Source organism: Amblyraja radiata, chromosome 2, assembly GCF_010909765.2.
Source record: "Amblyraja radiata isolate CabotCenter1 chromosome 2, sAmbRad1.1.pri, whole genome shotgun sequence".
NCBI lineage: Eukaryota > Metazoa > Chordata > Chondrichthyes > Rajiformes > Rajidae > Amblyraja > Amblyraja radiata.
The window spans coordinates 136,829,081-136,856,133 of record NC_045957.1 but is presented as its reverse complement, the minus strand read 5'-3'; the positions used below and the strand labels follow the sequence as shown (position 1 = coordinate 136,856,133).

Genomic DNA, 27,053 nt, shown 5'->3' with positions numbered 1-27,053 from the left:
TACAACGACTAGGGTGGGGAGAGTTGGCGAGAGAAGAGATGCAGGGGTTAAGGGCCTGTCCCACTGTACAAGGTAATTCAAGAGATCTCCCGAGTTTCCCCTGATTCGAACTCGGAGAATTACGCTAATGGCCGCTCGTAGGTACTCGGGGCTCACGTGGACATTTTTCACAGTGCTGAAAAAACTTTACGATTTACCGCCTTTACCAAGAACCTGCCGTTAGCATTACGAGCTGCTACGGGACATCCACAAGCTCCGACGTAGCCGCTACGTACATTCTATGTACTTACCACGAGTTCGATTTTTTTAAAACTCGGGAGAACTCTTGAATTGCCTCGTACAGTGGGACAGGCCCTTTACTTGAAGTTAGAGAAATCAAAAAAGGTTGTAAGCTGTGCAAGGAGGGGACGAACAATGGAGGTCCTGGTGTGGGGGGAGCACCGTGAAGTGGGGGGGTCGAACATTGGACGATTGGAAGGGGGGGAGAACAATGGATAATGGGGACCTGGCATGGGGGAACCACTGGGGGAGGAGAACAAAAGGAGGAGCCTGCGTGATTTGTAACTTTGTCAGCACCCCAGGTGGCTGATATTTGTATACATTGGGTATGCCACAAAGAATTTCACTGTGCCTGGTCAATAAAGTATTCCATTCCATTCCAAGCAAAATATGAGATGCTGTTACTCAAATTTACATTTAGCCTCACTCTGACAATGGAGAAGGCCTTGGACGGAAAGGTCAGTATGGGAATGGGAAAGTGAGTTAAAGTCTTTGGCAACTGGGAGGTCACGTAGGCCGAGGCAGACTGAGCAATGGTGTTCAGGGAAACGATCTCCGAGTCTGCGCTTGGTCTCGCTGCTATATAGGAGTCCACACCTCTCCCCAGTTCACTCAGACATCCTTCTCCAATTCTTCTTCAAATTCCTGAGCATGGTTCCTTCAAGCATCAGGTTTAATTGGCATCTTCAAACTATTAGTGCATCTCAGCAGCTATCCACAGTTTTTCTCCTTTCTACTTTCTTCTGAGTTTACCAATGCCCTTTATTATCATCTTCCCAAGTGATTCTATGGTAATGCAATGAATGGAAAGTTGTAGTGCGGCATCAACTTTTGTCCCTAAATATGAGCAGCAAAGTCTGGAAAGCAGCATGCACAAATTTGGTATGCAAACATAAAAACAATACTGAGTCACAGAAGAGCCTGCGTATTAAAATAACTCTACATATTAAAACAATTCGAGAATCCCACTTCCTCTAAACAACATAATTAAAACCATGCACACATGTGATTGGGTACACTCCTATAAATGTATAGAGAATGGAGGAATATGGATCATGTGCAGCTGAGGAGATTAGCTTAACTTGGCATCATATTCGACATGAACATTGTGGAGCCTGATCCTGTGTTGTACTGTTCTATGTTCTTTGTGTGTTTATCATGGCCTCCCAGAAACAATCCAGATTCATTACTACACACTGACTCCCTGCGCTAGATTCCTCTCATTACAACAAACAAAACAGAGTGATAACTTGGTGCTGACGGTCTGAAAACAGATTGACGGTCTGAAGAAGGGTTTCGGCCCGAAACGTTGCCTATTTCCTTCGCTCCATAGATGCTGCTGCACCCGCTGAGTTTCTCCAGCATTTTTGTGTACCTTCGATTTTCCAGCATCTGCAGTTCCTTCTTAAAAACAGAGTGATAACTTGGTGCTAGTTACAAGGCTTGAAGACATGTAGTACAGAGATGCTGCCTCTAGTGCAATCCTAACAAGATTTGACAGCAAGGTAAAATAGGGGTTAGATTTTACCTCATCTCTATTTGGAAATTAATTTTCCCATCTTTTAAATATCTGCATGTTACATATTATTTGCAAGATGTGACTTGTCTTTAGGCTTGTCACAAGATAATCTGTTGTCAATCATCTGTGACTAGCCATTGGCTGGTTCACCATGTCATGATTTATTTCGATCATATCCAGTGTCTGCACACTCGAGCATAAGAACCAGAGTTGGGACTTTCCCTATCAACAATAATCATTTATTTCCGTTGTACTTGTGTATAGCTTGATTGTACTCATGTACAGGATCATTTGACTTGATAGTGGGTAAACAATGCTGTTCACTGTATCTCGGTACATGTGACAACTGTAAACCAAATTTCCAAATTTAAATAGTAAACATGTTAAAATGGACCATAATACGATACAACAAATTATTCTTCAAACCTTTTAGAACAGAGTAGCTTATAAGAATATTCACACTTCAAACTGACATATGTTTATACTTACACGTAAGTTTGACTGCTGTAATTATTTATAAGCACGGTGTAAAAGGCATTCTATCCCTGTGCCTGTCCTATGGGAAACGAAGCTAATTTCCTATTATTTTGCTTTCTAACTTTCTAATTTAATTAACTGGAAGTGATACATTCATGGATGATTTTAGATTCTGCGATACAGCAGCCAAGACAAATATATACACATGGAAAAATATTACAGACAAATGTTCCATTTTTTGAAACAGGAGACGCATGTGAAGTCAAACTTAGAAGTCATACATCACTTACAAAACAAGCGATAATGGGAAAAGAAAACAAAGCACTTAGGGACAGGTAGTCATTTGGCATCAGGTCGTCATTCTTTTTACAAGTATATGCTTCATCAACAAGAATAGGTAAAATGCTGAAAACATTTGGGTGCATTCCTTACATTACCACAACTGTTGCCTCTATTTATGTTGCCTTAATTATTACCCTGGTGAGTCGCATTACATACTTCATTGGATGAACGCATTCCTTTTACAAAATACGCAGTTACTGCAATTATTCTTTAGATACAATGCATTCAGATGGTCCTTTCATTATAAAGTGAGTGGTTGAATTCATAGAAACTAATTTGACGTCATAGTGCATTGGTGTGTCATTGTGGTGCAACAATGCCTGATGGTAAGGCCAACCAGTCTTGGAAATAATTTTCATTATGTTCAAGTTTAATTATGGCAAAATCATTTCCATTTCTTATTAGCTGGTACATGTCGCATTATGCACCTCCCTAATGCCAAGCAGATAAACTTTCAATTAGCCACATCAACCCCATCAACAGCAGCATCTAAATAAAGTTCTCTATGGGAAAAGTTTAGCTCTTTTTCTTTCTTTGCAGATGCTGATTGATGCTGGTATTTCTGATATTATTTCTTCATGACACGTTTGAAAAATAGCAAAGCCCAGCTGAAAGATGGAGAGATTAGGCAAAGAAATATGATGGCGGCCACTCCTTTTGACAGTCAGCTCAAGATTAATAGGTACATCGATTACTGCTTAAAGAAGTACATGTAGCAGCCAAAATTATAATAATTATTTAGGGCTCAACATCTCAGAGGTTAAAAGGACATTTGGAGAAAAGTAAACTGCGAAGTGACATCACAAACATAAGAAGAAACTTTCTTCAAACATGTTCATGCATGTTTATATAATAAGTACATTATCTACCGTTTAAATGCTCTCGGGAAATTTGGTCACCTAGTGTTTCACATTTTCAGCAGTGTGAGGAAGTTTGAAGGTACTAGGTTGCCAGTGAAAGACTTGCCAAATCACGTTAATTACTGTGCTTCCAGACTGATTTGTCTTCCAGAGGCTGTTAATTTCCAGAAATTCAACAGAAATGATCACAAATCATCCTTGTCTAGATGAGCCGTTTCCTGCATCACACGGTCAAGCATTATTCCGAGGGCAAAGTTCATTTCGAATATTGTGGAAACCAATTAGGTCAAGCTGATCCAAAGCACGCCCGTCCTTGTGCAGTCACAACCCAATAAATGATGCATAGTTCTGCATGTTTCACATACTCCACGGCTGCAGGATTACAAGGAGGTCTATTTGACCAGATCCCAGCCAAAATCTGGGATTCCAAATTTGGTACGTCCACCTTGTTGTTTTTTTCCAGCTTTCATTTGGGTCCTCATGTTAATCTTCCCGAGTTGACAATCCTCATGTGACCATCCACTGATCTCCTGAACCCATGACTGCACCAGGAACTGTTCAAGCAACCCTAACTTCTACCCCTGTACTGGATATCTATGATCCAATGCAGCTCCTGATTCACCATCAACACTTTTACCCCTCATTCAGAGATCACACCAAACCGTATCCCTCTCCCAACTAATTTCCCTAAAATTCCAAGCATCATTTAAAATACAATATTCTACTAAAAAGCATGTACCTTAACGTGACTCTGTGCGCCCAAGTTGTAGATTTCAGTGGGCTTCACTTCATTGATGATTTTCACAAGGCATGTGCTGTCGGTGAGGTCCCCGTAGTGCAGCTTCATATCTGTAATCAAGAACTCAAGTTAGTTTTAACAGTGTGCTGTTTTTACCAAGTCAACAATTCCACTTCGACTTTGAGGTCAATCTGAACTTAGGTCAACCTGGGTTATTTTGTAATGTTCCTCAAGTAATGAATTAACTGTAACGGTTGACGTTCTATTGAGTAATCATGATCCACTTAAGAATTGTAGAAAGGAGCCAAAAAATAATTAAATACTTTAATTATCAATAATTGGCAAAAGAGTGTCATTTTATTCTTAGTTTAGTTTAGAAAAGGAAACGGGCCCTTTGGCCCACCAGGTCTAGTCATCCCGCGACCAATGATCCCCGCACACTAACACTATCCTACACACTAACACACTATGGGCAATTTGCAGTTATACCAAGCCAATTAACCAACAAACCTGTACGTCTTTGGAGTGTGGGATGAAACCGGGGATCCCAGAGAAAACCCACGCAGGTCACGGGGAGAGCGTACAAACTGCTTACAGACAGCACCCGTCGTCAGGGTCGAACACGGGTCTCTGGCACTATAAGGCAGCAACTCTACCACTGAGCCACCATGCCACCCATAATATGAATTGTGGCATAAAGACGCAGCTGGTAGAGCAGCTCTCTCACAGTGTCAGAGGCCTGGGGTCGATCCTGATCTCAGTTGCTATCTATGTGGAGTTAGCATGTTCTCCATGTTCAACCATGTGCCCCAGTTTCCACCCACATCATAAAGACATGCGGGTTTGAAGGTTAAGTGGCGTCTGTAAAAATTGTCCTAAGTGTGTAGGGAGTGGATGTGAAAGTGAGGTAACATAAAACTAGTGTGATCGATGATCGGCGCGGACTTGGTTGGGGGAAGGGACTATTTCTAAGCCGTATCTCTAAACTAAACTGTAATTCAAACCGCATTTACAATGAAAATGAAAGCTCAGTAATAAGGACTTCAAAACTCTGAGACTTTTGCCACCAGGTGGAATTACGCACAAAAAAGTTCAAGTAATCCCACAGGTAATATGATTTTAGATATATTAAATCATATCTAAATCATATTCATATATATTTGTACTATCAGGAATAAAGTGTAAAATAAAATGAGTACAAAATTAAATTACCCTTTGTACCCGTTGGGTTGAAATATTTACTTTAGATGCTGAGGGCCACTGCAACCAGCTCTCAGGCGACATTACAAAGAGATCTTATGTCAGTTGTAATGTCTCCCTGCTTTGACAGATGGCCATAGCGTTAAAGTCTACTAAATTGAAATGATTTTTAACAATAATAATGTAATCATAAAATTAAAAAAAATTACAAAGCCAAACTAATAATTTAAAAAAATCTAACTTGTGACACTCTCAGATCATGCACCCAAACTTGATATAGTACAAAGGGTATAAAGTACACAAGGGCCTGAACTATAGGGAGAGATTGGGCAAGCTAGGACTTTATTCCTTGGAGCACAAGAGGCCAAAAGGTGATCTTATTGAGCTGTATAAAATCATGAGGAGAATTGATAGGGTGAATGCACAATCTTTTACCCAGAGTTGGGGAATCAAGAACCAGAGGATATAATTTAAAGTGAGAGGAGAAAGATTTAATAAGAACCTGAGGGTTCCATAAACAATAGAAAGCATCAGTAAGTAACCCATTATCATTACTGAGAGCTATCCAAGAAAGGTGACTGGACTGAAGCCAGTTCACAGTTTGGTTTGTTTTTACACTTCCCGTTTATAATTTACAACACTCTCTATTCCCATTGTTCTCAACCTCTATATTTTCACTTTTTTACATGTAGGAATTCATGTCCTTGAACTACTGTACTCTTGGCCAAAGTTAAACCACAACAGAATTATTGCTCTTTTCTAGATATAATTGTATAAATCCAGTGCTCTTTATCTAGATGTAATTGTATACAACTATAATCTAGATATAATTATATAAATCAGTAACAGCTTATTAACAGATTAGTGCCACCACAATTTCAAAATTGAAGTCCTTAGTCTAAGTATATATATTTTTTGCAATACACATCGTGTAAAATAAAAAGTATAGACTTTGTATAACAATATCAAAATCCACAGAAGACAGACACAAATTGCTGGAGTAACTCAGCGATACAGGCACCATCTCTGGATGGAAGGAATGGGTGACGTTTTGGGACGAGACCCTTCTTCAGACCAGAGACCAGGTTAAAACATGGTCATAGTTGGAGACTATGAGGAATCACAGAGGGGGAGCAGTGAGAGAGAGAGAGAGAGCAAGTGAGACCCAAAACATCACCCATTCCTTCAAGTCAGAGATACTGCCTGTCTCACTGAGTTACTCCATGATTTTGTGCCTATCTTTGGTGTAAACCAGCATCTGCAGTTCTTTCCTACACTGTAATGCACAGACATGTACAATGCATTTACTGAGTGCCAGTGTTGCCCAATTGCGAAGTTCAGAATTGCAATATGCAGACGATATCCATCCTCCGACCACATAGAGTCACAGAGCATGTAAACAAGCCTTTCAGCCCAATTCTTCCACGTGGCCCAAGATGACCTATCTAATCCATTGGCCTGCATTTGACCTACATTCCTATATATCTTTCCTAGCCATGCACCTGTACAAGTGTCTTTTAAATGTGTACCTGCCTCAAGTACCTCCTCTGGCACCTACTTTCATGTGCCCATCACCCTTTGAGTGAAAAGGTTGCCCCCTCAGGTTCTTATTAAATCTTTCTCCTCTCACTTTAAATTATATCCTCTGGTTCTTGATTCCCCAACTCTGGGTAAAAGATTGTGCATTCACCCTATCAATTCTCCTCATGATTTTATACAGCTCAATAAGATCACCTTTTAGACTCTTGTGCTCCAAGGAATAAAGTCCTAGCTTGCCCAATCTCTCCCTATAGCTCAGGTCCTTGTGTACTTCATACTCTTTGTACTATATCAAGTTTGGGTGCATGATCTGAGAGTGTTGCAAGTTGGATTTTTTTAAAATTATTAGTTTGGCTTTGTAATTATTTTTTTATTTTATGATTACATTATTGCTAAAAATCATTTCAGTTTACTAGACTTTAACGCTATGGCCATCTGTCAAAGCAGGGAGACATTACAACTGACATAAGATCTCTTTGTAATGTCGCCTGAGAGCTGGTTGCAGTGGCCCTCAGCATCTAAAGTAAATATTGCAACCCAACGGGTACAAAGGGTATAAAGTACACAAGGGCCTGAACTATAGGGAGAGATTGGGCAAGCTAGGACTTTATTCCTTGGAGCACAAAGCAATGGGCAGAGTCCAGCAAGTCTGCCTTCATGCAAAAAGTGCAGAGGCCAGATCAGTCAGACAAAATCTGTTAAGAGTTACCATTTCAGATTTTATAAGGGGAAAAACAAAGAGTTTCATACAGTAGAAAGGGTGGAGTGGGGTTGGATATGACAAGGGAAACATCCCCGATAGACCAGGGATAATCTGTAAACAAACTGACTCAATAGGTTTTTGGGGGAAGATAGACCGAGGAACACAAACCTTATAAAACAAGGGCAGTTACAGAATAAGAAACATAAAAGTTAAATAATGCAGATATGTAGGACAAGCCCAGTTTATCAGATCATGCTAATGGAGAAGAAAATCAGCAATATTACAGGTGGGTTGAGCGGTTCGAATGCGGACAGAGAAAGCGAGTTGCCTGAAGTGGGAACAGACCTTCATAAAAGAATGTTAAGTCATATAGCATGGAAAACGGCCCTTTAACCCAACGTACCCACGCCGACCAACATACTAGTCCTATTTGCATGTTTTAGATCCATATCCCTCTAAATCTTTTGTATCTATGTATTTGTCCAAATGTCTTTTAAATGGTGTTATTGTAGCTTTCTCTGCCACCTCCTCTGGCAGCTCATCGATATCCCCACTACCCACCGTGTAAAAATGTTGCCCCTCAGGTTCCTATAAAATATTTCCCCGCTCACCATAAACCTATGGCCTCTGGTTCTTGACTCCCCTACTCTGGGTAAAAGACTGTGCATTTACCATATCTTTTCCTCTCATGATCTTAAACACTTCTATAAGATCACCCCTCATCCTCCTATGCTCCAAAGAATAAAGTTCTAGCCTGCTCCGTATAGCTCAGGCCCTCGGGTCCTGGCAACATCTTCATAAATCATCTCTGCACCCTTAGAGCTTAACATCTTTCCAGCAACAGAGTGACCAAATCTGAACACACACTCTGTCCCTAGCTTCAGGCAATTTGTTTACTCTGTCTGCATTAGAACTGTTCAATCCACAAGCAATATTTGTTGAATTTCATCTCCATTTTCATCTCCATGAATTTCATCTCCAAGGCATTTAAAAACTGCATGGATGAACTACAACAATTGTTCATCCCAGTTTGGCAAAAGAATAAATCAGGGAAGGTAGTGCATCCGTGGATAACAAAGGAAATCAGGGATAGTATCAAAACAAAAGATGAAGCGTATAAATTAGTCAGAAAAAGCAGCCTAGCTGAGGACTGGGAGAAATTCAGAGTCCAGCAGAGGAGGACAAAAGGCTTAATTAGGAAAGGGAAAATAGATTATGAAAGAAAACTGGCAGGGAACATAAAAACTGACTGCAAAAGTTTTTATAGATATGTGAAGAGGAAAAGATTAGTTAAAACCTTGCAGTCAGAAACAGGTGAATTGATCATGGGTAACAAAGACATGGCAGACCAATTGAATAACTACTTTGGTTCTGTCTTCACTAAGGAAGACATAAATAATCTGCCGGAAATAGCAAGGGACCGGGGGTTAAATGAGATGGAGGAACTGAGTGAAATCCAGGTTAGCCGGAAAGTGGTGTTAGGTAAATTGAATGGATTAAAGGCCGATAAATCCCCAGGGCCAGATTAGTTGCATCCCAGAGTACTTAAGGAAGTAGCCGCAGAAATAGTGGATGCATTAGTGATAATTTTTTTAAACTGTTTAGATTCTGGAGTAGTTCCTGAGGACTGGATTGTAGCTAATGTAACCCCACTTTATAAAAAGGGAGGGAGAAAGAAAACGGGGAATTACAGACCAGTTAGTCTAACATCGGTGGTGGGGAAAATTCTGGAGTCAGTTATTAAAGATGGGATAGCAGCACATTTGGAAAGTGGTGAATTCATTGGACAAAGTCAGCATGGATTTATGAAAGGTAAATTATGTCTGACGAATCTTATAGACTTTTTCGACGATGTAACTAGTAGAGTGGATAAGGGAGAACCAGTGGATGTGTTATATCTGGACTTTCAGAAGGCTTTCGACAAGGTCCCACATAAGAGATTAGTATGCAAACTGAAAGCACATAGTATTGGGGGTTCAGTATTGATGTGGATGGAGAACTGGCTGGCAGACAGGAAGCAAAGAGTAGGAGTAAACGGGTCCTTTTCAGAATGGCAGGCAGTGACTAGGGTACCGCAAGGCTCAGTGCTGGGACCCCAGCTATTTACAATATATATTAATGATCTGGATGAGGGAATTGAATGCAACATCTCCAAGTTTGCGGATGACATGAAGCTGGGGGGCAGTGTTAGCTGTGAGGAGGATGCTAGGAGGCTGCAAGGTGACTTGGATAAGTTGGGTGAGTGGGCAAATGCATGGCAAATGCAGTATAATATGGATAAATGTGAGGTTATCGACTTTGGTGGCAAAAACAGGAAAGTGGACTATTATCTGAATGGTGGCCGATTAGGAAAAGGGGAGATGCAACGAGACCTGGGTGTCATGGTACACCAGTCATTGAAAGTAGGCATGCAGGTGCAGCAGTCAGTGAAGAAAGCAAATGGTATGTTAGCATTCATAGCAAAAGGATTTGAGTATAAGAGCAGGGAGGTTCTACTGCAGTTGTACAGGGTCTTGGTGAGACCACACCTGGTGTATTGCGTACAGTTTTGGTCTCCTAATCTGAGGAAGGACATTATAGCCATAGAGGGAGTGCAGAGAAGGTTCACCAGACTGATTCCTGGGATGTCAGGACTTTCATATGAAGAAAGACTGGATAGACTCGGCTTGTACACGCTAGAATTTAGAAGATTGAGGGGGGATCTTATAGAAACTTACAAAATTCTTAAGAGGTTGGACAGGCTAGATGCAGGAAGATTATTCCCGATGTTGGGGAAGTCCAGAACTAGGGGTCACAGTTTAAGGATAAGAGGGAAGTCTTTTAGGACCTAGATGAGAAAATCATTTTTTACACAGAGTGGTGAATCTGTGGAATTCACTGCCACAGAAGGTAGTTGAGGCCAGTTCATTGGCTATATTTAAGAGGGAATTAGATGTGGCCCGTGGCTAAAGGGATCAGGGGGTATGGAGAGAAGGCAGGGATCGGATACTGAGTTGGATGATCAGCCATGATCATATTGAATGGCGGTGCAGGTTCGAAGGGCCGAATGGCCTACACCTGCACCTATTTTCTATGTTTCTATTAGCATGTCCCGAATTAATGGGTGTTCTACCTTTCTACATTTTAAAATATTTTACGTTGCTTTGTTTGTATTCTTATTCTGTAACTGCTCTCATTTTATGGGTTTTGTGTTCCTTTATTTAGGTCCACTAAATGTGAACTCACCAATGTCTTGTACAACTGCAACATGGCCTCCCAACTTATATACTCAATACTACGGCTGATGAAGGCCAATGTACCGAAAGCTTCCTTGACCACCCTATCTACCTTTGATGCAACTTTCAAGGAACTATGTATCTGCACTCCTAGATCCCCTCTATAGGATTTAATAAGAACTTGTGGGGTTATGGGCAATCACAGCCAAATGGGACTAGCTTAGATAGGGCATCATGGTCAACATGGAGGAGTTGGGCCAAATGGCCTGTTTTCATGCTGTACCAATCTATGACTCTCATATCATCTTTCATCTAGAGTAGCAATGGTTATCTATGATCCTTTATCCAATCAATTATCCTTTTCCCATGGGCCAGTGTAAATGCCATTGCGTCTCTGAGCCCAGCAAGCAGTAAGGTCTGAGAAACTATTTTTTAATACTATGTAGCTCATGACGATTTCAATTTTTCTGGCATTCTGATATGACATTGGGACGCTACATATTTTGGCATTCCAAAATTGCAAAAAGTCAATTTTCTACAAGATAATATTAACCAAATCCTTTATCATAAATTAGTTCAACTAGATTTATAGATTGAAGTAAACAAACAGTACACATTTATTTTGACAGATTTTTGATAATTGGCAGAACATTTCTTACACTATTAAATTGTAGATTGGCAACTGAGTCCAAGTCAATGCACAATATTGCATCACCAAATTTAACTAAAATGGTTTTAACATCAAGAATAATAAAATGCTTGAAATAACCACAATTTAATTTCTGGACCAAGGATGAAAACTATACAGATAAAAATAAAGGGAAAATAAAGGTAAGAAATAAAAATGTGGCTCAAAGCAATCAAATCATCAAATTAAATACTTCTTAATTAACAATCAGGAAAAGTTTGCAACAATAGAGTTGTACATAAAACTAAACACAAAATGGAAAGTAAATTTGCTATAAGAACAATTCAAGATTAATAATGTCGATCATATCCAAACTCAAACTTACTCCCTTCTATGTGCGTGTGAGGATCCTTGTACAAATGCTCTATACGCCCAGTGTTGAAAGAACTAGATCGACGTACGATGCCGTGCACCTGAGAAGAAACATACAACAAAATGTGTTGGATCATGTCAATGTTCTTTGAACATCATTTTCAGACCATTGGCTGGAAGCAAAACTAAAGGCAAATCTTCATCTCCTGTCAAAGGTGGAACTGCAATTTTAAAGATTTTTAGAAATTAATGATGTTTAGAAACATTTTTCAAATTATAACAATGGATATAGATGATTACAAATAATTATAAAATCAGCGTAAAATGTCAAAACTATTATAACATAACTGCAGTAAAAAAATCACCTTTTGCGTTCAAATCGCTAGGTTGGCAATCCACATTCAAATAAATAAGGACTCTGACCTACCTAAAGACTAGAGAGGGTGATTATCCAAAGTAATACTAAGAAATCCCAGCCAGATGAGGCTCTGATACAGGATTCCAGCATTGGAGTGTATGACAAATGTGCCAGAATATAATAATAATAATAATAATAATAATAATAATAATAATAATAATAATAATAATAATAATAATAATAATATATTTTATTGTCATTGCACATAAGCGCAAAGAGATTTGGTATGCAGCTTCCAACCGATGTCATAACATAAATAACGAATAAAATTTGGATTTAGATATTGATATCCCGAGAACATGGATTGTAATAGAACAGTGAAACAGTCAAAACAGTTCAACAGACTATTGTGCATATGTGTCTGTGCGACGTGACCATCCGAGGGAGACAGTCCAGGAGGGATGGGGGGCACTCAGCAGGGCCGGTTCAGAGCCGCTATAGCTCTAGGAATGAAGCTGTTCCTGAGTCTGGAGGTTCGGACGTAGAAGGCCTTGTAACGTCTGCCGGAGGGAAGTAGTTCGAACAGTCCATTACAAGGGTGTGAGGAGTCACTCAGTATTCAGCCATATGTGCACAGACCGAGTTTTAATGGTTGAAAGCCACCTGTTCCTCAAAGTGAATGTTCGGGGTATTTCTGAAGCTTAACCTGATGGAAGCCTGCAACCTTGTTTCTCAGAAAACAATGCCAGTTCTATGTCAAGATCACCTGATTTAGATTAGTTTACTTTTGTTTACAGATACAGTGCGGAGACAGGCTCTTCGGCCCACCGGGTCTGCGCCGACCAGTGATCCGCGCACATTAACACAATCCTAAACACACTAGGGACAATTTTTACATTTACCAAGCCAATTAACCTACAAACCTGTACGTCTTTGGAGTGTGGGAGGAAACCGAAGATCTCGGAGAAAACCCACGCAGATCACGGGGAGAACGTACAAACTCCATACAGACAGCACCCGTAGTCAGGATCAAACCCAGGTCTCCGACGCTGCATTCACTGTAAGGCAGCCACTCTACCGCTGCGCCACTGCGACCTGATGATAAATGCTCCTCACTAGTTGAGATGAAAGAGAGAAGCTATTTCTCCTCATAATAACCTCAAATATCTGCCTCAATACCAAAGTTATTATCCTAAAGACTCTTGAATTCAATACCTTCAGATTAAAAAGCATAACACAAGACCTCAGTGGACTCACCAATGTTGAAATCAGCTGATGCCTATCAACAACACATTATTTGAAGAAATAAATTATTTCATGTACATTAGAATGGACATTCCCCGTAAGTCCTTAAAATGCCAGTCAACGTCAGTGATAAAAAAAAATTGAAGAAGGGATATGTTAATGCACAATCACAATTTACTCTTTTAAAGAAGGGATTAACCTCATGATTATTACCCATTCCAAGCATAATTAAAAAAACAGAATGTAAGATTGAAACAATTAAGAGACAAGGAAAGGTTCCACTTCAAGAGACACCAGCACAGGCTGGGGATATAATATGGACTGTACCTGAAAAACTGTTATTTCCATTAAGACTTAAATGGAAAAATAAAGAGGGCAGCACTTTGTTTAATCTGGCAATAACAAAACATGTTGCAAACAATGATTATGGTTCAATGGAAATTGGAGTAGGATTGTACATAAACCAAGTTTTTTTTAAAGGCTGAATTTGAAACAATATTTAAAGTGAATATATAAAACTATTCTAAGCTCTTGAAAAGTAAATCTACATAAAGAGAGTGGTATTCAAAGTATGTCACACAGTTCCTATACATATCCAAAGAATGAAAATTCTACAGTAACTGTAATCTATACAAGTAAAATGAAGTACAAATTAAACAACTTTAAAAATGTCAGAAAAAATCCAATAAATAACTTAAGTTCGAGAGTAAAAGATTTTTGTTCCTCTTACATCCTATACTTGACAAAAATCTGGAATTCACTGGAGAAAAGAGGAGACAGTAAATGCAGTTAAAACCAACCAGTTAAATTTGCATTGACTCACCTCGTAGCCTTTTTCTAGCAGAAACTCCGCTAAATATGAGCCATCCTATAAAGGAAATAAAAAATTCAAAAACTTAGAAACCATTAATCAATGTTCAAAACTATATACATACAATTAATTATTCCAATTTATGATCTGATTTGATTTTTGTGCAATTAGTTAAGGTAGACAAAGTATTGCAGTACTGCTTACATGGTTACAACGATAATAGACTACAAAATTGTTTTGGATATCTCACATGGAGGGGCATACCTATCACTACAATTTTTCCCATCACTGCAGCTCAAAATGGTTTGAGAACTCTGGCGAACAAAAGGAGACTTTTACCAGCTCACCGCAATAACAGATTCCAGGGACAATGATCATTTCTATCACCAAGTGTCTCTGCATCTTAATCAATCTTGATGTTATTGGATAGCAAATAATGCAGCATACAAACCTCTTGGTATGGAGACAAAGAAAACTCATGAACATATAATCAAGGTTCCACCGGATAACTAGCACCTAATTATTAATTTAACTGATGCAACACTGGAAACATAAATCACAACATTGCTTATGGATCAGAAAGTGCTGGGAACACTCAGGATGTCAGGCAACATCTGTGGAAAGCAAACAAAGTTATCGTTTCACGTCAAAGAACTTTCAAGTCGTAGACATTTAAAATCTCACCAGAGTGCGAGAGAGAACTTCAAGGTTGGCATTCCTGGAACAGAAGTGGCAGTGAAATGAAAATCAAAAAAGAAACTGCAGATGCTGAAAATCTAAAACAAAATCAAAAGTCTGGAAACACTCAATTTGGGACAAATTACCAGCGGAGGTAGATGAAGCATGTACTATAACAGCATTTAAAAGAAAGGTACATGGATAGGAAATATTTAGAGTGATATGGATCAAAAGTGGGCAAATTGCATGAGTTTAGTTAGGGCACTTTGGTCAGCATGGAAGAATTGGGCCAAAGGGCATGTTACCATGCTGTAGTAACTCAGCGGGACAGGCAGCATCTCTGGAGAGAAGGAATGGGTGATGTTTCTATGAATGGGAAACGTCACCCATTCCTTCTCTCCAGAGATGCTGCCTGGCCTGCTGAGTAACTCCAGCTTTTTGTGTCTATCTTCGGTTTAAACCAACATCTGCAGTTCCATCTTACCATGCTGTATGACTCTATAACCCTGTCTATGGGAAGGGAAACAAAGTTAATGTTTCAGGTAATCGATTTTCAACATCTGCAAGTTTAAAAAAATTAATTTCAATCGCTCATGAATGCATGGCAGCATTGGATGTGTAATGCTGGAGCTGGCAGTGAAAGGACCACAAATGAACCTTCCACCATGTCACATGCACGCTCTAGTCTCCATCAGTGTGGCAACAGAGGAAGCACAACCACAGGAAAAACAAACATTCAACCAATACCCTGAAATCATTCAGATTTGAGCAATGACCGAATGCTCAGCAGTTTCCGACAAAACCCAAGGTTTACACTGAGAGGTGATGTCAGATGGATGGACTGGACAACAAAAATGCATCACATTGCCTGGAAAGTCAGAAGCCTGATGACATTGGCTTGTTTCCAGCATTATAATGTCAATATTTACTTCAATCCATTTCAGTTAATAAAGTATAGTTTGCTCCTATAAGGAGAATGTACACATACCATATTGTCAGGTCAGTACATCTTGCAATTTTAATCAGTCTATTTTACTGGGGGCTAGGGGCCAAGTCTAAAGTGTTGGCTTGTCACTCTCTTATATTATCTCAGTACAATTTTATCCGCATTATATCCATGAAGCGTCTTAGAATGTTTGTTTTACATTTTAAAAGGTGCTATACAAATACATTCATTTTCCTGTTCATTTAAATGTTCAGATGGTTAATATTAAGTGAGAAAACCACAGAATTTCCAAAATAACAGTTGTGATTTATTATCACTGCCTACCACTGCTTCGTTGTCTTTTGTAACTAAGCTGGGAATAGCACAATCTACTGTTGATTCTTCTCTAAATCACACACAATCCTGAAAAAGTCCAAATCTTGATACTTCCTACCCAACATTGTACCAGCAGTCATAGTTATGCACAAGTCCGCACCAACCATCAAGCACTGAATTGCACCAATCCTACTCTCACTCCATTTAGCTCATCCGAATAGCCCAACAACTTCCCCAAGAGGATCTGATAATGACATTTAAACGTATCATGGATGGAGAAAGAGTAGAACGAGTATCTGTGCCCTTTTGCAGAAGGGTCAGGGATTGGGGATCTAAAAGAAACAGGCAAAAGATAACAAGGGAATCACTTTTCAGTGTCATGAGAGACTCCATTGGATATCCAGGAGTAGCAATGGATCTATTCATAGAGTCATAGATCAGTATAGCGTAGAAACAGACCCTTCGGCCTAACTTGTTCAGAATGACCAAGATTGCATTCTGGGCGAGTCCCATGTGCCTACATTTGGTCTATAGCCCTTTAAAACCTTCCCATATATTTGCCCAAATGTCTTTGGAAAGTCATAATTGTATCCTCTTCTATAGTTTCCTCTTGCAGCTCATTACTGTTATGAATTATACTCGAAGTAAAAAAGGTTGCCTCTGAGGTCCATCTCCCCCCTCTCACCTTAATCCTATCCCCTCCAACTGACTTGAGTGTTCTCTTTATCCATGCATCTCATGATTTTCTGCACTTCAAGAAGGTCACCCCTCAGCCTCCCACACTCCAACGAAAAAGGTTCCGACCTATCCACCCTCCTGATAATATCCTGGTGAATCTCTTCTATGCCCTTTACAACTTTCCAACTACCTATAACTGGCAAACCAGAACTGCATAAAGTTGCTATGTTAAAAGGGAACAAAATAAGTATGTGGAAGGAAAGAATTTGCAGGGCTATGGGGAGAAGCCAAGGGATTGGAGCTAATAAACTGTAGGGACTGTATGGCATGTTTCTCCCCTGTACATGTCTCCCCTGTGTGATCATAGTTTGATACACATGGGCATAGCAGATCTTGAACATTTGCGATACAGACATTTGTTAATACAAATAAATCAATTAACCAAAGTTCTGGATGTGTTGTGAAATGGTAATATTCACTACATATATCACACGCGACTCTAACTGGATCTGATACTAAAATTAAATATGAATGTGTTTATACAGATTGCAAAAAGTATATATTTCAGTTTTCTTAGACTTAAAGATCAGAAATACCAAGACTCGGATTTTAAGCAAACATTATGGACCATAAATCGTGCTACAGGAAATATAAACAAAATTGCCAAATGTCCAATAAACCTGAAATTAAATAGTGTGCAATACAAGAACCAACACCAAATGGCAAAAAAATTCTATGAAAAGTGAGATTTTCCTTAAATTTGCAAACTATATTTCACTTTGAAAACATCTATGATGGGTAGGGAATTCACATTTCTAAAATAATTCTATGAAAGTGTTAACATTGGCCATGTTTACAACTAGTATAAATCATAAAAAACACAGTCAGCAATGTTTCTTTCCCTCACCCTGCCTCAAATCTGGCCATTTCTCAGAGTTTCCATTCATACTGGAACAGAGATAGAGTCCTGGAATCTACTTCCTGTTCATTTCATTTCCTGATCTGTGAAGGGACCACTGTTTCGCAGATAATGTAAAAGAGCAGCAAAGAATGAAAAATTCTTCCAAACTGTACAGGAAAAGCAAGCACATTCTAAAGTGTTGGATCGGGGCACATGTATTCATTTCATTTTAAGTGCCTGGATAATAAAAACATTCTTCTTCAAAGAAAAGAAAATATTTTTTCAATGATATGCCTCCTCAGCTCATACAAAATACAATGAGTGATTTCTTGATTAATTTGTTATAGCAATAAAAATACCAATACAAATTTACGTAGTAATACTTTAACATTCCAAGCGTATGAGACAGAGTACTATAATGAGCAAAATGCATGCAAACTAAGAACAAAATTGCCCATTTGAAAAGGGTTTAATGGTACTTTAGCACATACCTCAGTACAGTGAAAACATTTTTTGCATACAGTTCAGGAACAATCTTACTATATATTAGTCACAATCATATCTAAGCAGAACAGTGTATGTTAATAGCTCACACTGAGGCTATACACAACAGTCACCATGTTTCTGGTGCCATCTTGTACTCTTCGAGTTTAGAGATGTTGGGTAGTATTTCTAGTGTTATGCTCAAGTGCATTTGCATATCAACACACACTAAAATCTGTAACAAATCATCGCAATTCCAAAATGTAGTTTGATGAAACTCAATAACTATTGAGGAGAAGGTGACCATGAAGCATACAGAGATAAAATGTAATCGGGGGACAGTCAGACTGGTTGAAGAACTAGGAAGGGGGAAGAATGGAGAGAAAGGGAAAGCAAGGGTTACTAGAAGTTAGAAACATAGAAAAATAGGTGCAGGAGTAGGCTATTCGGCCATTTGAGCCAGCACCGCCATTCATTATGATCATGGCTGATCATCTAAAATCAGTACCCCGTTCCTGCTTTTTTCCCCATATCCCTTGATTCCTTTAGTCCTAAGAGGTAAATCTAACTCTCTCTTGAAAACATTGAGTGATTTGGCCTCCACTGCCTTCTGTGGCAGAGAATTCCACAGATTCACAACTCTCTGGGTGAAGACGTTTTTCCTCATCTCAGTCCTAAATTGCCTACCCCTTATTCTTAAACTGTAACTCCTGGTTCTGGACTCCCCCAACATCGGAAACATTTTTCCTGCATCTAGCCTGTCCAATCTTTTAAGAATTTTATATGTTTCTATAAGATCCCATCTCATCCTAAATTCCAGTGAATACAAGCCCAGTCGACCCATTATTTCATCATATGTCAGTCCCACCATCCTGGGAATTAACCTGGTGAACCTACTCTGCACTCCCTCAATAGCAATAATGTCCATCCTCAAATGAGGAGACCGAAATTGAACACAATACTCCAGGTGCGGTCTCATCAGGACCCTGTACAACTGCAGTAGGATCTCCTTGCTCATAAACTCAAATCCTTGCTCATAAACTCAAATTGCAATGAAAGCCAACATGCCACTAGCTTTCTTCACTGCCTGCTGTACTGCATGCTTACTTTCAATGACTGATGTACAAGCACACGCAGGTCTCGTTGTACATCCCTTTTCCAAATCTGACACCATTCAGATAATAATCTGCCTTCCTGTTCTTGCCACCAAAGTGCATAACCTCACATTTATCCACATTATACTGCATCTGCCATGTATCTGCCCACTCACTCAACCTATCCAAGTCACCCTGCAGCCTCATAGCATCCTCATCACAGCTCACACTGCCACCCCAGCTTTGTGTCATCCGCAAACTTGGAGATGCCACATTTTGGTCTAAATCGTTAATATATATTGTAAATAACTGGGGTCCCAGCACTGAGCCTTGCGGCACCCCACTAGTCACTGCCTACCAATCTGAAAAGGACCCGTTAATTCCTACTCTTTGCTCCCTGTCTGGCAAACAGTTCTCTATCCATGTCAGTACCCTACCCCCAATACCAGGTGCTATAATTTTGCACACTAATCTCTTGTGTGGGACCTTGTCAAAGGTTTTTTGAAAGTCCAGATACATCACATCCACTGGCTCTCCCTTATCCATTCTACTTGTTCCATCCTAAAAAAATTGCAGATTAGTCAAGCATGATTTCCCCTTCATAAATCCATGCTGACTTTGACCGATCCTGTCACTGCTTTCCAAATTCGCTGCTATAACATCTTTATCAATCGACTCAAGCATCTTCCCCACTACCGATGTAAGGCTAACTGGTCTATAATTCCCCGTTTTCTCTCTCCCTCCTCTCTTAAAAAGTGGGGTTACATTGGCTACCCTCCAGTCCACAGGAACTGATCCAGAGTCGAGAGAACATTGGAAAATGATCACCAATGCATCTACGATTTCTAGGGCAACCTACTTGAGCACTTTGGTTTGCAGACCATCAGGCCCTGGGGATTTATCTGCCTTCAGTCCCAACAGTTTACCTAAATCCATTTCCTGACATGTGGATTCCCTTCAGTTCCTCCCTCCCACTAGATCCTCGGTCCCCTAGTATTTCTGGGAGATTGGTTCTGTCATCAATAAGGAAGACACAGAGTACTTGTTTAAGTTAGAGAAGTCAATATCCATACCACTGGGGTGTAAGCTGCCCAAGCAAAATATGAGGCGCTGTTCCTCCAATTTGCACTGGTCTCACTCTGACAGTGGAGGCCCAGGACAGAAAGGTCAGTATGGGAATGTGAGGGGTAGTTAAAGTCTTTAGCAACCGGACCCGCAGGATGTTGGCAGTTTAGCATATGGCAATACCTGGCACTTGGGTGCAACAACTGTCACTTGCCAAACATCAGCCCAAACTCTCACTTTATCCAAATCTTGCTGGGTGCAGGCACCCATAACTTCATTTGTAAAATTACAGAGGAAACCAAGTACTGCAATCATCAACAAGCCACCCCACTTCTGACATAATGCTGACAGAGAGATCACACTAGAGAGAATTGGAGATGTTTGAGCCTAAAAGGTATCACATACCAGTTTCGAAAAGCTAAGACATTTAGTCTCCAAAACCACAATCCTTGCTTCATGCTAGATAAATTTTGCACTGAACTCGCATTAATTCAATTTTATTATATTCATGAGGTGTGAGAATCAAATATTGACTTCTCTCATGGGCATTTACGCCAACTTTAGCTGACATTCTGGGCTTCAGTCAGTAAAGATAACTGAAATAAATTTTAAAAGCATGCATAAATTAGCTGAGTTTAATTAGCATGGAAACAGGCCCTTCGGCCCACTGAGTCCAGGGTGACTATCTATCACTCGATCACACTAGGTCTATGCTATCCCACTTTCTCATTCCACTCCCTACATATTGGTTGCAATTTACAGAAGCCAATTAACCTGCAAACCTACAAACGTCTTTTGGGATGTGGGAAGAAACCAAAGCATCTGGAGGAAACCCACGTGGTCACAGGGAGAGGTAAACCTCAGGTCAGCACTCGAGGTCAGAAGCGAACTCGGGTCTGGCACTGTGAGGCAGTAGGTCTACCAGCACTCCACTGTGTTACCCTCATAATGTGTAGCCACACAGTTTGGCAAGCTTACTGCAAACAAATGAGGGCTAATTACCATCCACATATTTGAATTAAAGTAATAAAGACGTCTAGAGCAGAGAAGTTCTCACAGAAGACGGAGGATTATTGAGCAGGTTATCATTAAATCCTGCTAAAAGCCATGTTAGTAACTGCTTTAGCATTTTGAAGATATTTGGGGAAGGCTGTGATGATCCACTTTTTATTTAACATGCTGAGCAATGAATGGAAACCAGAATGAAGACACTTTAAGTTTCTGGCAGAGAGGGCAAGTATTAAAACTCAAAGATGTGGCAAGTTCTCTCTGTCACTGCTTGGGTTTGCTCCAGAAGCTCCGGTTTCCACCCACATCCGCAAGATGTGCGGGTGTGGAGGTTAATTGGACCTTGTAAAATTACCAATGGTGTGTTTGAGAATGTATGATTACATAGAACTAGTATGAACAGGTGATTGATGGTCTGCGTGGACTCAGTGGGCCGAAGGGCCGGTTTCCATGTTGCATCTCTAAAATAAACTAAACTAAACAAGTTCTGGCAAATCTCTTCAGAAGGAGAAGAAATCTGGGCCGAAATAGAGCAGCTATTAATGTTAACAACTCTGCAGTCAGAAATCTATATAATTAAAAGTCTCATATTGACCACTTCCTGTCTGCGCTGTATAATGATTTTAGAAAAAACCTTGAGGTCCTCTCGCCTGTCAATCACCGCCATGAAGGTAACGCCCCTTCCGGGGGGGTGGGGGGAGGACTATAAAACCCCAGATGCCTGGACGTGACTCAGTCACACTGCAAGATCGCGAGGGTGAGGTCACGACTCTCATTCTAAGCTGCGAATCAACTGAACTGTGAGTCTGCAATGTACTTGCAATAAATGATTTGGTAGCCCTTATTGACAATGCCATGAGTTGTTTGGCCTGCCGCCCTGCCTGTGCTTGAAACTGCAATGCTTTATTAGGTCCGACTGTGTTTGGAAGGAATAAATGCTTTATTAGGTCCGACTGTGTTTGGTTCAAAAGTCCCGCTCATTTTGTGGCTTCCACTTAGTGAACAGGTCGCGCTGATTGCGTAATTTCTGGTAAGTGCAGAGGTCACGCTGATTGCGGAAGTGCCGCTGACTGCGGAAGCCCCAAAGTGGAGAGGCTGTGCTCAGCCATGCGAGTATTCAAGAATGTTTACTGTCATATATATGGTGTGTGAGTCAGTGAGTGCGTGCGTATGTGAGTGTGAGTGTGAGTGTCTGTGAGTGTGTGTGTGACTGTCTGTGTGTGTGTGAGTGTCTCTATGTGTGCGCGTGTGTGTGAATGGCTGTGTGTGTGTGTGAGTGTATGTGTGCGTGTATGTATGTGTGTATGTGTTTGTGAGTGTGTGTGTGTGTGTGTGTGTGTGTATGTGTTTGTGAGAGTGTGTGTGTGTGTGTTTGTGAGTGTGTGTGTGTTTGTGAGTGTATGTATGTGCGTGTATGTGTTTGTGAGCGTATGTGTGTGTGTGTGTTTGTGAGTGTGTATGTGTGTGTGTTTGTGAGTGTATGTGTGTGAGTGTGTGTGTGTGTGTGTGTGTGTGTGTGTGTGTGCGTGTGTGTATTTGTGAGTGTATGTGTGTATGTATGTGTTTGTGAGTGTATGTGTGTGTATTTGTGAATGTATGTGTGTGTTTGTTTATGAGTGTATGTGTGTGTGTGTGTATGTGTTTGTGAGTGTATGTGTGTGTGTGTGTATGTATGTATGCGTGTTTGTGTTTGTGAGTGTGTGTGTGTGAGTGTATGTGTGGGCGTGTGAGTGCGTGTGAGTGCGTGTGTGTGTGTGTGTGTGTGTGTGTGTGTGTGTGTGTGTGTGTGTGTGTGTGTGTGTGTGTGTGTGTGTGTGTGTGTGTGTGTGTGTGTGTGTGTGTGTGAGGCTACAGAAAGCCCCCCCCCCCCCACTGGCCAGCAATATTGGAATTGGTGGAGAGGTGGAATATTGCATTGGGGGACCAGCCCTCCCGTGTGAAGCTGGGACCCAAGGGGTCCCACTTAGTCTAGTTGTGATTAAAAAAAGGATAATGAGCTAGAAAAAAGTAAAATATTTAGCAATCAGAGCTGGTTTTGAGGAAGAAGATTGGGGAGTAGATGTTTTTGGTGATCAAGTAACAGAGCAGCAAGGGGCTGCACAGTGGCATCATGGTGGAGTTGCTGCCTTAGAGACCCGGGCTTTATCTTGACTATGGGTGCTGTCTGTATGGAGCGTGTACATTCTCCCTGTGACCGCGTGGGTTTTCCCCAGGTGCTCCGGTTTCCTCCCACATTACAAAGATGAACAGGTTTGTAGGCTGTAGGTTAGTAAACATTTTTAATTTTTCCTAGTCTGTAGAATACTGGTAGTGTACCGGGTGATCGCTGGTCGGTATGAACTCAGTGGGCCGAAGGACCTGCTTCGCCGCTGTATATCTAAACTAAACTAAAGCACCAGGAAGCCAAGTAGATACTCCTGTCATAGGTCCACCACCAATTTTCCAGTAACTGATGGTCTGACACCTTTACCCCAGACAAAATTTCGAGAGAACACTTGAAATTCCCCTCGGAGATCCTCCCCGAAAACGTGGCGCCTAGGCCAGGTGAGGCAGCCGATCTCAACATCATCGGGACTTCTGCGACCGATCAGTGGGTTGAATTTGCCCCATGTGCCCAGGGCTCTGGAACTACAGCCCGGCTGGAGCCAGCAGATCTGTTCCCATAGCCGTCTTCCGCAGCCGATCTGTGGGTCGGGGCTCTGGAACTGTGGCCTGGCCACAGTCAGCAAATCCGTTCCCATAGCCAACTTCCGAGGCCGACTTTGTGGGCCGGTACTGATCTGGTGCTGTCCGACTCTCTTCGGAGGCCGGCAAAATTGATAATCCAGCAAGCCTCTGAAACCAAGGGTGCCGGAAAAGCAGTGGTGGACCTGATGCAAGATGTCAGATAAATCAAGCCAGCTTCAAGATGACTTAGACCAATTGAAGAATATGTGGCATGACAGGAACAGTGTTTTATTTAAAGTGGCAATAGATTGGGAAATATTTACACAAAGAGACTTGGATGTCATTTTGGACCAGTCACTGAAAGGAATCTGCAAGCACAACAAGCAGTTAAGATAGTAAATGCTATGTTGTACTTCACATAAAGAGGATTAGAGTACAAAGATGGAAAAATATCTTGCCACAGTCGTACAAAACCATGGTGAGACCACACATGGGAATACTTGGTGCAATTTTGGTCTCCTTATCTAGGGTGCAATATATTTATCATAGAGAGAATACAGCAAGTATTCAGTAAACTGATTCTTGGGACAGTGGGACTGCCCTGTGAGGAGAGATCAAGTTGACCAGGTTATTAATCAGACACTAGAAGAATGAAAGATCAAATTGAAATGTACAAAATTCTTAGGGCTAGATGTGGGATGGATATTTTCATTACTTGGCATATTTAGTTTGATTTAGTTTAGAGATACAGCGCGGAAACAGGCCCTTCGGCCCACTGAGTCCACACCGACATTAACACTATCCTACACACACTAGGAGCAATTTACATTTATACCAAGCCAATTAACCTACAAACCTGTACATCTTTGGAGAGTGGGTGGAAAGCAAAGATCTTAGAGAAAACCCACACAGTCACGGGGAGAACGTACAAACTCCGTACAGACAGCACCCATAGTCGGGATCGAACCTTGGTGTCTGGTACTGTTAGCGATGTAAGGCAGCAACTCTACTGCTGTGCCACTGTGTCACCCTGGAACACAAGATCAGTCTTATGTAACAGGGCAAGTTAGAACAGAGATGACGAGAAATTTCCTCACTCAGATGTAGGTGAACCTGTGGAATTCGCTACTACCAATAGATTCAGAGTGCGACTTGCTGAATATTTTTTAGAAGGGGGTAGATGAAAGCTATCAACAAATATGGGGCGAGAGCAGGAATATGGTATTGAATGGATGATAAGCCATGATCATGCTGAATGATGGGAACAGGCTCAGAGGAGCACATGGCCTACACCTGCTTCGATCTTCCCTGCACCATTGTTCCAGATGTCTATGTTTCCTCCTTCCAGGTTTACAGCTAACAGTATTTTTGAAATATATTTCACTGATGAAATGTTAAATTGTAGAAATCGTAGCAAACCATTTGGCACAGAAAGTTCAACTAAATGATAATGCCCATAGTTTTATTTTCAAATTATGTTGACTGAGGTATAACTATTGACCATGATACCAGGGATAACTCTCTCTTTTAGCAGAGCATCTATTGACCCTTTGTGTCCATCTGAGAGTGTGCACTAGTGTAGATGGGGCATCTTGGTCAGCATGCATAAGTTGGGCTAAAGGGCCTGTTTCCATGCTATATGATTCTAAGACCCCTGCAGGGCTAGACATGTATTGATTTACTGTTCTTCTGAAATGTAACCACATTCAATATTGCCCTGGAGTCAAGCTGTGCTCGAAACTCAGGAGTGGGACAAGTAATGGAGAGCTGAAAGGCAATGAGGACAAGTAGTTGTATATGTCAAGGTGGGGTTGGTAAGAGACATAATTGTACACAGTGAAGCAGGTGTGTTTGTACATTCTCCAGACACACCCAAGATGATAAAGACAAACTCTTTAATTGCACTGCTGGACCCTTATTCAAGTAGGCATTGAAAATGTCATAAACATACAATAAATTGTAGAATTTATAGTTAAGGAAGTTGAGCATAGTGACATTGTAACTCAGTAACTAAATTACTGCAATAAAATACTAACTGACATCATAACCTTTATGGACATTTGTTTAAAATGTACATACATGAATGAATGAATGAATAAGTTTATTGGCCAATTATTCACATACAAGGAATATGCCTTGGTGCTCCGCCCACAAGTGACAACATGACATACAATGACAGTTACGAATGATACATAAAACATTAAACAGTAATAATAAAACATTATTGTTTAAACATGTGAATTAAATAAAATACCAGAGCAAAAGGAGGCTACAGATTTTTGGTTATTGAGTAGAGCTACTACTCATGGAAAAAAAGCTGTTTTTATGTCTGCCTGTGGCAGCTTTGACAGTCCAGAGTCGCCTTCCAGAGGGAAGTGATTCAAAGAGTTTGTGGCCAGAGTGAGAAGGGTCAGAGATGATCTTACCCGCTCGCTTCCTGGCCCTTGCAGTGTACAGTTCGTCAATGGAGGGAAGATGAAGTATGGATGGAACATGAAGTACAATGGAGGGAACATGAAGTACAACTATCATGTTAAATATAGACAAAAAGGCATAAAGACATAGTGATTCAAATCCAAAAAAGCTACATACCATGAGCAAATAAAATCCATTACATTTTAGTTAACAATGCTTAACAGTGGTGTGCCGCAGGGGCCGGTGCTGGATGTACTGTCATCATCTCCATTAATGATTTGGATGACAATGTTGTTAACATCGGTAATAAATTTATGGAAGACACCAAACATGGACGCATTGGTGAAAGTGAGGAAGGATTGAGATCAGTTGAGAAGGTGGGCCAAGGAAAGGCAAAAGGAATTTACCTCTGACTAGTGCGAGGTGTTGCACTTTGGAACGTCAAACCAAGGTGGGACTTACAAAGTAAATAGAAGACCCCTGGAGAGGGTTGTAAAACAGAGCGATCTGGGAACT

The 27,053-nt window shown here is 40.6% G+C and overlaps 1 protein-coding gene across 1 annotated transcript in view; it reads right to left on the bottom strand.

Annotated features, from left to right (window-relative positions):
- The window catches only part of gmds (GDP-mannose 4,6-dehydratase), a 666,455-nt gene that overhangs the window by 530,641 nt on the left and 108,761 nt on the right, over positions 1-27,053 (bottom strand). The window contains exons 2-4 of the mRNA XM_033016353.1: positions 14,300-14,344; positions 11,887-11,974; positions 4,217-4,326 (exon numbers count right to left, since the gene is read on the bottom strand). Coding sequence (XP_032872244.1) covers positions 4,217-4,326; positions 11,887-11,974; positions 14,300-14,344 — 243 coding nt within the window. The remainder of the gene's footprint in view (positions 1-4,216; positions 4,327-11,886; positions 11,975-14,299; positions 14,345-27,053) is intronic.